This window comes from Anopheles stephensi, chromosome 2 (assembly GCF_013141755.1).
Source record: "Anopheles stephensi strain Indian chromosome 2, UCI_ANSTEP_V1.0, whole genome shotgun sequence".
Classification (NCBI taxonomy): Eukaryota; Metazoa; Arthropoda; class Insecta; order Diptera; family Culicidae; genus Anopheles; species Anopheles stephensi.
Window position 1 is genome coordinate 81,386,339 of NC_050202.1, and position 13,120 is coordinate 81,399,458.

The 13,120-nt window shown below is 49.0% G+C and overlaps 6 protein-coding genes across 6 annotated transcripts; 3 read left to right on the forward strand and 3 right to left on the reverse strand.

The window, feature by feature from the left end:
- Nucleotides 1-1,401: 1,401 nt before the first annotated feature.
- Nucleotides 1,402-2,943, forward strand: LOC118505570 (26S proteasome non-ATPase regulatory subunit 6). The gene is made up of 2 exons (XM_036041526.1): nucleotides 1,402-1,555; nucleotides 1,630-2,943. The coding sequence occupies exon 2, from the start codon at nucleotides 1,638-1,640 to the stop codon at nucleotides 2,805-2,807; it is 1,170 nt and encodes a 389-aa protein (XP_035897419.1). The 5' UTR covers nucleotides 1,402-1,555; nucleotides 1,630-1,637; the 3' UTR covers nucleotides 2,808-2,943.
- LOC118505571 (protein FAM50 homolog) lies at nucleotides 2,821-4,212 on the reverse strand. The gene is made up of 2 exons (XM_036041527.1): nucleotides 3,411-4,212; nucleotides 2,821-3,342 (listed from the first exon to the last, which is right to left on the reverse strand). The coding sequence occupies exons 1-2, from the start codon at nucleotides 4,099-4,101 to the stop codon at nucleotides 2,966-2,968; spliced, it is 1,068 nt and encodes a 355-aa protein (XP_035897420.1). The 5' UTR covers nucleotides 4,102-4,212; the 3' UTR covers nucleotides 2,821-2,965.
- A 298-nt stretch (nucleotides 4,213-4,510) lies between these two features.
- On the forward strand, nucleotides 4,511-6,652 carry LOC118505574 (nucleolar protein 56). Its single transcript, XM_036041530.1, has 2 exons — nucleotides 4,511-4,671; nucleotides 4,746-6,652. Exons 1-2 carry the CDS (start codon nucleotides 4,669-4,671, stop codon nucleotides 6,330-6,332), a joined length of 1,590 nt encoding a protein of 529 aa, XP_035897423.1. The 5' UTR covers nucleotides 4,511-4,668; the 3' UTR covers nucleotides 6,333-6,652.
- On the reverse strand, nucleotides 6,560-8,523 carry LOC118505578 (abscission/NoCut checkpoint regulator). The gene is made up of 2 exons (XM_036041534.1): nucleotides 7,720-8,523; nucleotides 6,560-7,654 (listed from the first exon to the last, which is right to left on the reverse strand). Exons 1-2 carry the CDS (start codon nucleotides 7,765-7,767, stop codon nucleotides 6,698-6,700), a joined length of 1,005 nt encoding a protein of 334 aa, XP_035897427.1. The 5' UTR covers nucleotides 7,768-8,523; the 3' UTR covers nucleotides 6,560-6,697.
- Nucleotides 8,241-9,898, forward strand: LOC118505579 (retinol-binding protein pinta). Its single transcript, XM_036041535.1, has 4 exons — nucleotides 8,241-8,937; nucleotides 9,024-9,350; nucleotides 9,426-9,521; nucleotides 9,604-9,898. The coding sequence occupies exons 1-4, from the start codon at nucleotides 8,723-8,725 to the stop codon at nucleotides 9,800-9,802; spliced, it is 837 nt and encodes a 278-aa protein (XP_035897428.1). The 5' UTR covers nucleotides 8,241-8,722; the 3' UTR covers nucleotides 9,803-9,898.
- Nucleotides 9,899-10,189: 291 nt separating this feature from the next.
- LOC118505580 (MOB kinase activator-like 1) lies at nucleotides 10,190-13,034 on the reverse strand. Its single transcript, XM_036041537.1, has 3 exons — nucleotides 12,447-13,034; nucleotides 12,122-12,282; nucleotides 10,190-11,902 (listed from the first exon to the last, which is right to left on the reverse strand). The coding sequence occupies exons 1-3, from the start codon at nucleotides 12,458-12,460 to the stop codon at nucleotides 11,430-11,432; spliced, it is 648 nt and encodes a 215-aa protein (XP_035897430.1). The 5' UTR covers nucleotides 12,461-13,034; the 3' UTR covers nucleotides 10,190-11,429.
- Nucleotides 13,035-13,120: the final 86 nt, after the last annotated feature.

A 13,120-nucleotide genomic window follows, 5' to 3' on the forward strand; every position in this document is an offset into this window, starting at 1 on the left:
GTCGCGCTTGCTTTCGCTGTCCTTCCTTTATGCCGGTATTTATTGCTCACTGGTTGGAATGTTATGCCCTTCAAAAGCCACAGGTCCAAAATGGTAATTCATGCGTTGAAGGATGTTGTTGCTCTTAGACGAAACACTCTCTCATACGCACGTTCTCGACCCCAGCACGACTTGGTTTGACGCATTTCGGGGTTTTTTGCATGCGTATTAAAAAATATTTGCATGCCAATATTGCCATACTGTGCAGCGGATCGCCGTTATGCGACTAATGGTAGATATTTCTCTTCCAGCTCGATCCAAGGCTTTTGACGGAAGTTTTATGGGTGTTTATGCATATTTGTGTATTTTAATAAAACTGAACCGATAGACTAGATTTATGCGGCCTTTTTTTGTATTTCCGGGGTGCGAATTTTACGCATAAAGCAAATCTTTTCCGTAATTTCACCTGGAGGGGTAAGGTTCTTGTTGTGTGTTTATTTAATAAACATGTTCTTGCTTTGCTAAACCGGTAAAAGCAAGAGGATTCAGGATCATGATGGTAGTCAAATGGGTAAAATTATGAACGCACGATTTAACAAAAGGCTTGTGTAGTACAGGCATCTGGTTTTTCGAAAATGAAGAAACTTAATACGCCAAAAACTGCCTTGAATACAAAGAAAAAAGAGATTCTATGAAAAGCTTTAAAACGGAGTAGATTTAACTTATCATCTTCGCTTGAGCGTTTTAAACGTTTTTTTTTTATAGTTCTCATTGTCTGACTCACGTTTAAAGCAAACTGCATATCAACCGTTTGTCGGTTTATATCGTTTAAATTGTTGTTTGATTTTCACTAGAATGGAACCGAAAGTGCAGCAGAATGAGATCAAGCAGAGAAAAATAATTGAAAAATATTTGCAAATCATTCAACCGTCATCAACAACTTTCTTGTTCTTTGCTTGTGAGTCAAAATAAATATTTTCCCATCAATTTTTAAACTTATATTTATTTTGCAATCAAAAGAAATGCTTTCTGTCACTATTTTGTATTGTTTTAAGGAGGTAGCAATAAATATTTGCCAATTATAAATTTTTAAACCAATAAGGTCATTGAAATATGTGTTCCTTGCATTACTCCAGAAGAATTTTTAACGAGTTTTTCAAATGCTTAAAAATTTGAGTCCCGTATTGTATTAATCTTGGTCAACAGTGCTGCCCATGAGTTCAGACATATCTCGTTGAAAATCAAAATCTTCAAACAAAATCATGAAAAGCTATGTTTTTAAGGTGTAGCTTAATGCGGAGATAATTCTACTTCACCCTTTTTCACAAACGAATGATCAAATGCACTGAAAAGCATTATTTTTTCTGCAAAAGAAGTCCATTGTCAACATCGCATCCAACATGGCGACAGCTGTCCTGGGGAAAGCTGCAATGTGTCAAACAACGTCTCGCTGTCATAGCCGCCTAGCTGTCAATTCACCTATGACCATCACTAGTTTGATGAGTCTCAAAAATTGAGAAACGCTCCCTTGTGTTTATTATTTTCGCATATTCATTAAACTCATCGTAAAAGTAACGTAAGTACCTACTCAAAACCCGGTCGCCTACCTCGCAGCCAGTTAACGCGCGTACGTGTAACGAAATCCCACAGCTGCCAAGATGCCGGTCGAAAATCTGGAAGAGCAGGGTTTGGAGAAAAACCCCAACCTGGAGCTGTCGCAGTGCAAGTTTCTGCTCAGCCTGCCCGAGTTTGCCCACGACAAAAAACTGTCCGAGAAGCTGCTGGCCGCGATCAAGGCTGAAAACATGGCACCGTGGTACGAGCAGGTGTGTGCCGATCTGGGCTGGACGGTCGACCAGAAGCAGCTGGCCGAGATGAAGGAAACCAACCGGAAGAAGCTGGAACAGCTGGATGCCGCCATTGAGGATGCGGAAAAGAATCTCGGTGAGATGGAGGTGCGCGAGGCAAACCTTCGCAAATCGGAGTATCTGTGCCGCATCGGCGATAAGGAGGCGGCCATCTCGGCGTTCCGCAAGACGTACGAGAAGACGGTTTCGCTCGGCCATCGGCTTGATATCGTGTTCCACACCATCCGGATTGGGTTGTTCTATCTGGACCACGATCTGATTACGCGCAACATCGACAAGGCCAAGTATCTGATCGAGGAGGGCGGCGACTGGGACCGTCGGAACCGGTTGAAGGTGTACCAGGGTGCGTACTGTATTGCGATTCGGGATTTTAAGGCAGCGGCACACTTCTTCCTCGACACGGTCAGCACGTTCACCAGCTACGAGCTGATGGAGTACTCGACGTTCGTGCGCTACACCGTGTACGTGGCCATGATCAGTCTGCCGCGCAACGAGCTGCGCGATAAGGTGATCAAGGGGGCCGAAATTCAGGAGGTGCTGCACCAAACGCCCGACGTGAAGGAATATCTGTTCTCGCTGTACAACTGTCAGTATGCCGACTTCTTCAAGCATCTGGCCGCGGTCGAATCGGTGCTCCGGAATGACATCCTGTTCCATCCGCACTATCGCTACTACGTGCGTGAGATGCGCATCCTCGCGTACACGCAGCTGCTGGAATCGTACCGTTCGCTGACGCTGCAGTACATGGCGGACGCGTTCGGCGTGAGCGTGGACTATATCGATGCGGAACTGTCGCGCTTCATTTCAGCCGGCCGACTGCACTGCCGGGTGGATCGCGTCGGAGGCATTGTAGAGACGAACCGGCCGGATAGTAAAAATTGGCAGTATCAGGCCACAATCAAGCAGGGTGATATTCTACTGAATCGCGTGCAGAAGCTCAGCCGAGTCATTAACATCTAGGGTGGCGGGAGAGTGAGATTTTCGCTTAATTTTGTATTTTGTTTTTTTTGGAACGTGTGCGGATAATAAAAACACGGAATACTCCAAATGACTGGATTCGGATGTTGTTTCGTAGTTGCAGTTGTCGGTAGCATCACGTTTGAATCTTCGTCCTTGTTTTACTTCTTGCTTTTGTCCTTGATCGTGTACTTATCGTAAACCTTGGTAGGATCGTACGGTTCCCAGCGGGAAGCCGGAAAGATGTGCTTGTTTCGCTCGTACCACGACCGGAGCAACACTTTGCCCGCGTGCGAATCTTCCTTCTCGACCGTCGCATCGCTTATCATACGAATGTCGTCGAACACGTCAAAGTTGAACAGCGGTCCACTCTTGCCGCGAGCTTTCGTCACGATAAAGTCGTAAAACGTGTAATGGTGCGGCAGGATCAAATCTTCCTTCACGTACATCAACTGGTCGGCCATCACCGTTTTCAGCTCGCTGAAGTCCTTGCGCAGCATTTCGAGACACTTTTGCAGGAACTGATAGATGGAATTACCTGCAAACGAAAGAATAGGATCGGTTTAGTTTTTGTCTTTTCATCGCTCCAATCCGTTTCAACCTTACCCTTCTTCATCACGACCGATTTACGATGGCCCGACCCATCCCAGTAACTGAACGTGATGGTAATTTCCTGATCCTTGAGCGTTGCCTGCTTCATGGCCCATTCCTGTCGCAGCTCCTCGCGCAGCCGATTGTCCCGCTCCTCACGCTCCCGATCCGGCAGAAACGACGTATCCACGTCCGGGTTTTTACGAATCTTCTTCACCCCACTCGGTATCTGATCCTTCCAGGAGCGCTTCACGACCAGCTCTTCCTTTTTATCCTCCGGTTCCGATTCCTTCTCCGATTCCTCATCCCCATCGTCCCCGTCCGGCTCATCATCTTCCGGATCGAACGACAGTGCCTGTATCTGTCGCTTTTGGCGGTCCTTTTCCGCCAGCTTAGCCTCCAGTGCCTTCAGCTTTTCCTTGTCCTTTTCCTCCTTCTTTTGGGCCAACTTTTTCTCGCGCTCCCGTACGATGTCCTCCTGCTTCGCTTTCATCTCATCCAGGGTAACCAACCCGATGGTGGAGCTTTTGAGCTGCTGCTCCACCGCATCGTAATGGGCGGCGAATTTGTTCTCGATGTTGCTTACTTTCAGGTCCTCCTCGATTTTCTTCTTGCGAAACTCAACCTCCTGCTGGGCTAGCTCGCGCCGTTTCATCAGATGGGCGGCACGGCCACCTTCCGAGGCGGCACCCTTGTAGTACGCCATCGTTGGTACTCTGTTTTAGCCGAAAATTGCTCGATTGTGCACCAAACTCCACGGAAAGCTGAGACTTCGCCACAAAGGTTTGTTTGTTTCTAGAAAATTTCGTAAACAAATGAACTGACGTTTCAGTGAGCCTTCTATCGTGAGCGTCCTCATCAGCGAGTGAGAACGGGTGAGAATTTTATCTCACTATCGAATCAAATTTATCATTTCAATTCTTTTAAATTCGCTAGCATGTAAACTCTATTTTTAAATATAAATCACAAAAAAATCACGAAAATGCATTTACACGCATTTGTACAAAATATTTAAAAAAATCATTAGTGCCAACGATTATTTCAAACATTATCGCAACCTCCTTGAAATACCACAGTTGATTAAACGTCAGTCAGGTGAAGGCAGCATCGAAGATAAACTTCCGGTTGCTGTCAGGCAGCGCGAGTCGCGTGTTGTTTTCTTTCAGGACCACCTCGCGCGTGTAGCCAGGTGGAATGGAATCTGTAATTTTGGACGATTAAACAAGAAAGTTATTGTTGTTTTTGTTCATACTGGTTGTAAATTGGCGGCGAAATGGTAGGTTCACCGTTTGCATGGTCGTATGTACTGTTCACGGATTGTAATGCGTGTGTTTTGCGCCCTACCCGTAGGCCCTGTTTGTGTTGTACGAGCACGCCGCCGGATATGGGCTGTTCAGCGTGAAGGAGTTCGATGAGATCGGTATGCTGCTGCCGCAGGTAGAGGCATCGGTGATGGACATGGCACGGTTCAACTCCATCGTGAAGCTGGTCGGATTCCATCCGTTCAAAACGGCCGTCGCCGCACTGAACAATGTGAACGCCATCTCGGAGGGTTTGTTGCCGGACGATTTATCCAGCTTCCTCGACACCACGCTGCCGAAGTCGGCAAAGAAGAAGCCGGTCACGCTCGGTGTGGCCGACGCGAAGCTCGGTGCCGCGATCGCCGAAGCATTGAACGTGCAGTGCTCGCACATCGGGGCAGTGCCGGAGATACTGCGCGGCATCCGGCAACACTTTTCCAGCATGGTGAAGGGTTTCAGCGATCAGTCGGCTGCCGTGGCGCAGCTCGGCCTGGGTCACAGCTATTCGCGCTGCAAGGTGAAGTTCAATGTGCACCGGTCGGACAACATGATCATCCAGTCGATCGCACTGCTCGACCAGCTGGACAAGGACGTGAATACGTTCTCGATGCGTATTCGCGAGTGGTACTCGTACCACTTCCCGGAGCTGGTGAAGATCGTGCCGGACAACTACATGTTCGCGAAGGTGGCCCACTATATCAAGGATCGCAAATCGCTCACGGACGAGAGTTTGGCCGGTTTGGAAGAGATTACGATGGATGCGGACAAGGCGCAAGCCATCCTGGCCGCGTCCAAGATGTCGATGGGTATGGACATCTCCATGATCGACCTGATGAACATCGAGATGTTTGCGCTGCGCGTGATCAAGCTGTCCGACTATCGGCAGCAGCTGAGCGGCTATCTGCACTCGAAGATGACCAGCGTGGCACCGAATTTGGCCACCCTGATCGGAGATCAGGTGGGGGCCCGGCTCATCTCGAAGGCTGGCAGTCTCACGAATTTGGCCAAGTTCCCCGCCTCGACGGTGCAGATCCTCGGCGCAGAGAAGGCACTGTTCCGCGCGCTCAAGACAAAGAGCAACACACCGAAGTACGGGTTGCTGTTCAACTCTACGTTCATCGGCAGGGCAAACGCCAAGAACAAGGGCCGCATTTCCCGGTTTCTGGCCAACAAGTGTACGATCGCGTCGCGTATCGATTGCTTCACCGAAACACCGTCCACCGTGTTCGGAGAGGCGCTAAAGTCGCAGGTCGAGGAGCGACTGAAGTTTTACGAGCAGGGCGAAACTCCTCGCAAGAATCTGGAAGTGATGAAGGAAGCGATGGAGCTGGCAAAGCAGTCGGCCGTTCAGGAGTCTAAAAAGAAGAAGAAAAATAAGCGCAAGCTAGAGGAAACGAATGGAAATGGGACCGAAATGAATGGCGACGGTGAAAAATCGGCCAAAAAGCGCAAAAAGTCCAAGCTGAACGATACGAACGACGGCGGTAACGAGGACGCGGCCGATGCGGACGAGTCGACCCTGAATGGTTCCGCCCTGCTCGACAACAGTACCGCCCAGCCGGACGTAACGAACGGCGAAGGGAAGAAGAAGAAAAAGAAGAAAAACAAGAACCGCGATGCCGAGGTCGAAGCTTGAGGAGCATGCGGAACACTACTACTACTTCTACTACTACTATTGAAATAAGCTATTTTAGGTGTGGCGTTTACAAGTACACAGACACAGCATAAGTAATAGAAAGCATACCTAAATACTTACGGTAAAGCAGCATAGAATTGCGTGGTGGCCAGCCAAGCGAAAGGAGCCGAGGCCTTCCCCCAACACTACTGTTCACTGCAAATGTATTTCCGTTTTTTTCTTTTTTTTATTCAAACAAAATTTACTTCTTTTCCCCAATTTTTGTAACTGGGGAGCCCTTCGTACAATGTATCGGAATAAACTTTCCCATAGAAAGACTACTTCCGGATAATTCTTTATTCAGTGGCATGACCCTTGCTGCAATGTCAACCGTTTTTGACTCCTTTTCCTCCACCCTTGAACGGTACCGTTGGATGCTCGTTCGGGTCTTCATCGTAGTGGAACTCCTTGTAGCAGCCCCTACAATACAGATCGTTATCACAACCGCGGCATCGTAACACTGCGTCCTCGTTGCAGATGGTACACCAGGGTAATTCCTCCCCGAGGTCACCGCTAGCAGATGGTCCAGATGGTTCCTCCTCCAATGCATCATCCAAGTGCAATTTAGCCTCCAGTCTGCCCTCTTCGGCGTACCGTTTGGCCAGCTTTCGTGCTAGCTCTTCATCCGTTAAACCCTCATCGGAATCACTGTCCGTAAGTGTGGTTCGTGGGGACCTTGCTCCGCTCCCCGGTGCCACCGTTTCACCAGCCGTTGGGAATTCTTTCAGCGCATTTAATCGTTTCACAATCTCCTCATCCTGTTCGGCACGCTTATCGTCCATCACGTTGATCAGTTTCGTTTCCTCCACAAACTGACCGAGCAAATCTTGCACCTGCTGTTCCGCGGTACGATTGTCCGGCGCCATAAACCGTTGGGATGCATCTTTGTAGTCCCTGTACTCGACACCCTTGAGTGCTGCCAGGCGTCTTTCTATGTCCGAATTATCGCCCGTCGTTGGTGGAGGATCGGATCCGGGTTCTTGCTGATCCTCGGGATCGTTTGCTTTGAGCGCCTCAAGCTTACTGCGTATAAGCTCATCTCCTGTCGGATTTTCCGGTGGTTCGATGGGACTACGGATTTGGGGTTCGCTTTGTTTGGGACCCGATTCGCCGCCTTCTTTAGTTGCGGTGACAGGAGGCACGTGTTTTGTGGTTTCCTTTTTCGGAGGTTCGCCGGCTAGCTTCGAGCAGCGCAAACAAACATTCAGCTTCTTGCCGTCGCGCACCAGCTTGTACCGGAGGCATCCCGAACAGAACGAAAACTTGCACACGGGACATCCATGCTGGAAATGGATTAAACAAAAACAGTATCAGTATCGGTACATGGCTGTTGGGAAATGATTCTTACCTCTTTGTTGAAAAATCCAAACGATTTAGTGCAAATGGTACAGGCCATTCGGTTCGCCCTGTGGAACGATGACTCACCGGGTTCCGGTCCAGGTAACGCGGTTTATTTACTAGATTGTTTTCTACTTGATGTTCTTCTCTCGGTGTTCTGTTGTTTGTTTCCCTCTATCAGCTGCGGATGTATTGCACCTTGCTCCGGACAGCTCATAAATAGCTCTTTTCCTTGTGAGTCAGGTGTTTCGCGTAACGCGGGCACCTCACTTTAAACACAACGCACATGGATAAATCACCGGTTTTTGTGTGCTAAATCACTAGTCTAATAAATCAGCAGCGAGATACTTTTAATAGGAAATAGCTTTCGTCTTTAGTTTCAGATTTGTAGGTGAAGAAACATCCCCGAGCGCAGCGATTCGGTCGCTGCCGTAGAATTTGTTTTGTTTTGAAACGTTCACGCATCCACACTCACTCACTCACAAACCCTCACAGCTACACTCCTGCACCGAGCACTGTAAACAAAACGTCAAACAGCTGACGCGCCGCACTCACACACGCAAAGCTTGCGTAGTAGGAAAAACAACATGCTACTGTGATGAAATCGTGCTAGCATGCGTGGAAAGGCGTATATTGTTCTCGTTGTTGAATCAAACATTCAAATTTCCACTCCCGATCGTGTGCGCCGTGTCCGTTCCGTTAAGCTCAGTTAGAGAAAGGGCTGAGATAACAATTAACGCATTGTGCTGCACTACAAAACCGTTCGCTGCTGTGTGGCGGCGAGGCCAGCCACATAAGCCAGCCGCGATTTAGTGTCATAATTAATTGCGGTTTGTTGTAACAGTTCCAGCAGGCGTTATCATCGTGGCCCGTTATCAAACCCATCACGATACACCTAGATCGTTCGGTGACTTTTCAACGTAGCGTTTCCGATTAGAACGAACCTGTCCGTGGTGTTCGACGGACGACACAGTGCGTGTGATTGCCATTGCAGTGAACCGTTGTGGGTCACCATGAAGAAGGAACAACCTGCCACCGGAGAGCCAGTGTTCGTTGGCAACGGTGTAGAGGAAACGCCAGAATTGCGTGCCAAGAGCGTTGCCACGGTGAAGCAATGGCTACTAGACGAGCGGCCCGATCTCGAGATCCCCGAGCAATCGAGGCTGATTTTGTACTTCCTGCGTACGACCAAGTACGACATCGATAAAACGAAGCGGAAGCTAATGACGTAAATATCGATGCAACCAGCGGTCCGGAACCTTCCCGATGCGTGTGAGATAATAAACGAAATGCATTTCTTTTTCTACGTTTCAGATTTCTGAAAAACCGAGAAAAGTTAACGGAATGGTTTAAGGATCGTGACCCATTTCGGCCGGAAGTGCAGGAGCTGCTAGACATCGGCGTGTTTCTGCCGCTGCACGAGAAAGATTCACTGAACCGGCAGGTCGTCATCGTCCGCACGTCGGCCCACGATCCGGAAAAGCACAAGCAGGACGACGTGTTCAAGGTGGACAAGATGATACTGGATCTGCTGATGTACCTCGACGAAACCGTGTCCATACACGGTGTGGTGGCAATATTTGATATGCAGGGCGTCACGCTCGGTCACGCACTGCAGCTGACTCCGTCCATGATTAAGAAGTGAACTGAAAGCCTTGGCGTAATGAAGCAAAGCTTGCGATAACGCGCCTGTTCTCTGTACCGTTCTTTTTCCAGATCCGTCGAAAGCTGGGAGAACTATCCCTGCAAACCGAAGCTGCTCGAGTTCGTCAACGTACCGGTGCACGTGAACATCGTGCTGAATGTGTTTAGGTGCTGCGCGTGGATGACCGGCGCTGCTGCCACAATGCTTATCTCACTAAACCACCTTTTGGTGTGTTTCTTCTATTTGCAGGAGTTTTATGAGCCCCAAGATGCGAGAGCGCGTTACGATCTCGCGCAAGGGGTCATCACTGGATCAGTCGGTCACGTTGCCGCTGGAGCTTGGTGGGAATGGGGAAAGCTACTACGAGCTTTCCGAGTACTGGAAGCAAACGGTACAGGACAATGCAAGGTTTTACACCAAAATGGAAGAGAACGTGTTCCACTTATGAGATTACCATCTCTACTACTTACGGCTTAGGACATAGGTTTAGTTGTGTCGAAATGACCATTTTCAAAATATAGTTTTAATCACACCTTAAAAGCAATCGCTTGTATCTTGGCTGCAGTTTGCCCTAGACGATAATCCACCTTCAAACGCTACACAAAAACGATGTATTGCGAGACGATGAGGCGATATCATACGCCAGATTGTGGTACAACACCGCTGCCGCTTATCACACCTGACTGGAAGAACAAAGCAATCAGCAATTATGAATCGCCCGAGTAGGCCGGTATCAGCCGTATTCATTGACCAGGGTCATGATCGCACATCAGCAGGACATTTCTTTCGCCGTCCACTCTCAAATCGTCCAGCGGAGCCTAAACAAAACAGGTAATTTAAAAGAAATCTACAGTTATCGTACTTTAATGATGCGTTCACATGATGATGCTGCGTTCAAATGTTCAGCTAACCCGGCGGCATCGGCAGCACAACCCTTCCTTTTTGCGCCTTGCATTTTGTTCGGTTCCGCTAAAAAAGGTAAGCTTAATTTTGAAATCTAAAACTGCTCCATTTAAGCTATCCATATCTTCCACACTTCCGGCACACGCGAACATCGCGAATTCGGCGAGCCGTGGCCCGGGCCCCGATATCGTCGCTGTGGAGTGTAGTACACACACGTACACACACACACACACGATTGTATAATTATTATGCTTATTATCATCAATTCTGGTTCTGTAAGCCTATCATCGTTCCATTTGCTGCCCTGTCTGTGCTTTTCCTTCTCCTCTCCACCATTTGTTATCAGTCAATTGTTGGCGCCTGCTTTTAGCATACATTTTTTTGTCCACCGCCTATCGTTTTGCTTCCGTTTTTCCGTTCTGTTTTCCCCCGCTTCTCTTGCCGATCGAGAGCAAAGGGGAGCAGCCTGTGTATACCTGGTTCCTGCTCCGTGTACCCCTGCCGTGAAAGTTGCAAATTATGTCCCCTGTTTGGCATTGTTTCTGGTTAGGAGTAGCTCGTACACGCCCGCAATTTAATCGATTTTGAGTGCACACTGTGAATTGATTCCGGATTGGGGGATGTGGTGCAAACAACTAAGAACCGAGAACCGAAAACGGGACGGGGAGAGGAAAAGTAAAACCAAAACAAACAAACAAAAACGCACTAAAGAGGTATTTATCAACGATATATACAAAACACGGATACGAACCGAATGCCTCAATCCGTCCGTTTCCGATCCGGAAGCGAACAGTGCCGGGACATTTTTATAAAACGTCACCGTAACGCACTGTGTACCGGCATTCGGCTAAGCTCACACACCTCACCACCGCGGACTGGGTAGAGGGCACACTGCGGCACAGAAGCTTAACATTAAAAATCGTACTTTAATTTAAAAAAAAAACAACACATTCGAGAACATTATAGTGGTAAAAGAAATAAATTAACTTAGTGAGAAAGGTAGTAGTGCCGGGGAACGATTATCAAAAGTGGGTGGGGGTGGTTAGGGGGGAGATAGGAAAGGGTGTGTGTGTGAGTTTGGAGGTAAGAATTGTCTTGTGGCCATCGCTGTGGCAGGATGAGAGTCGCGCCTCAACACGGAAACGCACGTCCACACACAAACACACACACACTTATCGTCCATCCTTGGTGATGAGCTTATCGATAAGATCCTGTAACGGGGCTAGCTCCCGGCGATCGATGAGATTAAACTCTTGCACGAAGTAGATGAAGTGCTTGAAGGACGTGTTCAGATGTGCTTCCTCGCTCAATCGCACCACCTCCGAGAAGTGCTGGTGGTAGATGTGGGCGTACACGCGGAACAGCCGCTTCAGGATCGTCTTGGCGATGTTGATGAAGTTCTTCGGAAACGGGACGCCGATCTTGGACGGGAAGAGCGTCTCATCGTCCAGCTGGTCCTGCACCCACGTCATCAGGTAGTCGATGTACTTCGGGGCGCTGCATTTGATCGGCTTCTTGACCGTCTGCCCGTCCGCCCAGTGGTACTCGTACTTTGGTCCGGCCGACATGATGCTGCACGTGTCCTCGGTGCAAAACTCCGTGATCGTACCGTACAGCATGTTGATTTGATTGAAGAAATCTACCGCTAAAAATAGACAACCAATGTACGGGGACCCGTGTAAAAGCAATCGCGAGGTTGGAGCAACAAGACGACGCGTTTGATAATGACCGCGGGGAGGATAAAATTATCTTCCACGCCGGCTTTATCAATGGAACAGCGTCGGAACGTGACGTTCGCCGGAACGTGCTCTTCGGTCGGTAAAAACACGCACACACGCACACGCATACGCGACGGTTCACTTACTGTTGACTGCAACCCATTCGTTCAGATCTTCGCCGTCGGGAAGCTGTACCGCGTTTCGAAGATTGCCCGACCCGAGGGTGGCCGCCGCATGTTTCATAAGGTCATACTGATGCGTACCTTCCGGAATGTTTTTCTTTGGCTTGAATGTCTTGCTCGAACGGCTGCGGAAAAACGGGAAGAAGAGAGGCCCAAATTAGAGCGTTGGGGTTGGGTGGTTTTATTTTTGGCCCCTTCTTTCCCTCCCCACCGGTCTACGGGCACAGACGCGTGCACGGTGTGGTACACTGCCCGTTTGCACCGGGAGACGATACGGTTCGGTACTTACAACAGGAAGCTCATTGCGTCGGGGAGTATGGTGCTTTGCTTTGCTTTCTGCCCACAAAATCACAATCGGGGGCGGACGGCCACTTACGATGAAGGACCGCACTGATAGGACGGTCTGTGCCTATCCACCTAAGCCCGGTACCGGAACACCCCAATCCAATCGATCGATGTCGAGCCTGTGTTTTGTTTTGTTTTGGCCCGGTGCTGCTCGCTGGCCACAGACAACAGAGGGCCAGGCTCTTTAGCTCGCGCACCTCGCACACACCAAAGAAAAACCCGAAACCGAAACCGAACCGAGACCACGGAACTCAGAACGTAACAGGTCCTACTACAGGGAGTCTGCACTACGAACGGTGGAAACAAGACGACTGCTACCAACTACTACTGCTGCCGCTGTTGGATATAGGGACGAACTTACGAACGGAGCAACATGAAAGCGAATTGAAAGTGAAAATTAAAGACGAAACAAAACGAATCTTTGGAACACTGGCAGTGGGCAACAAACTCTCGTACAATACAGAAACCTACAGCCCCCAGATGCATGTGTGGGCGTTTGTGTTGGATTTGTTGTTCTGAGTGGTGGTGTGCAGGTTTGACGGCCCGACTGACAGGTGCGGCCGTTTACGTACTGCTGTTCAATACTTGCTGAATTGCGAAACGGGTTTTATTTTCGAA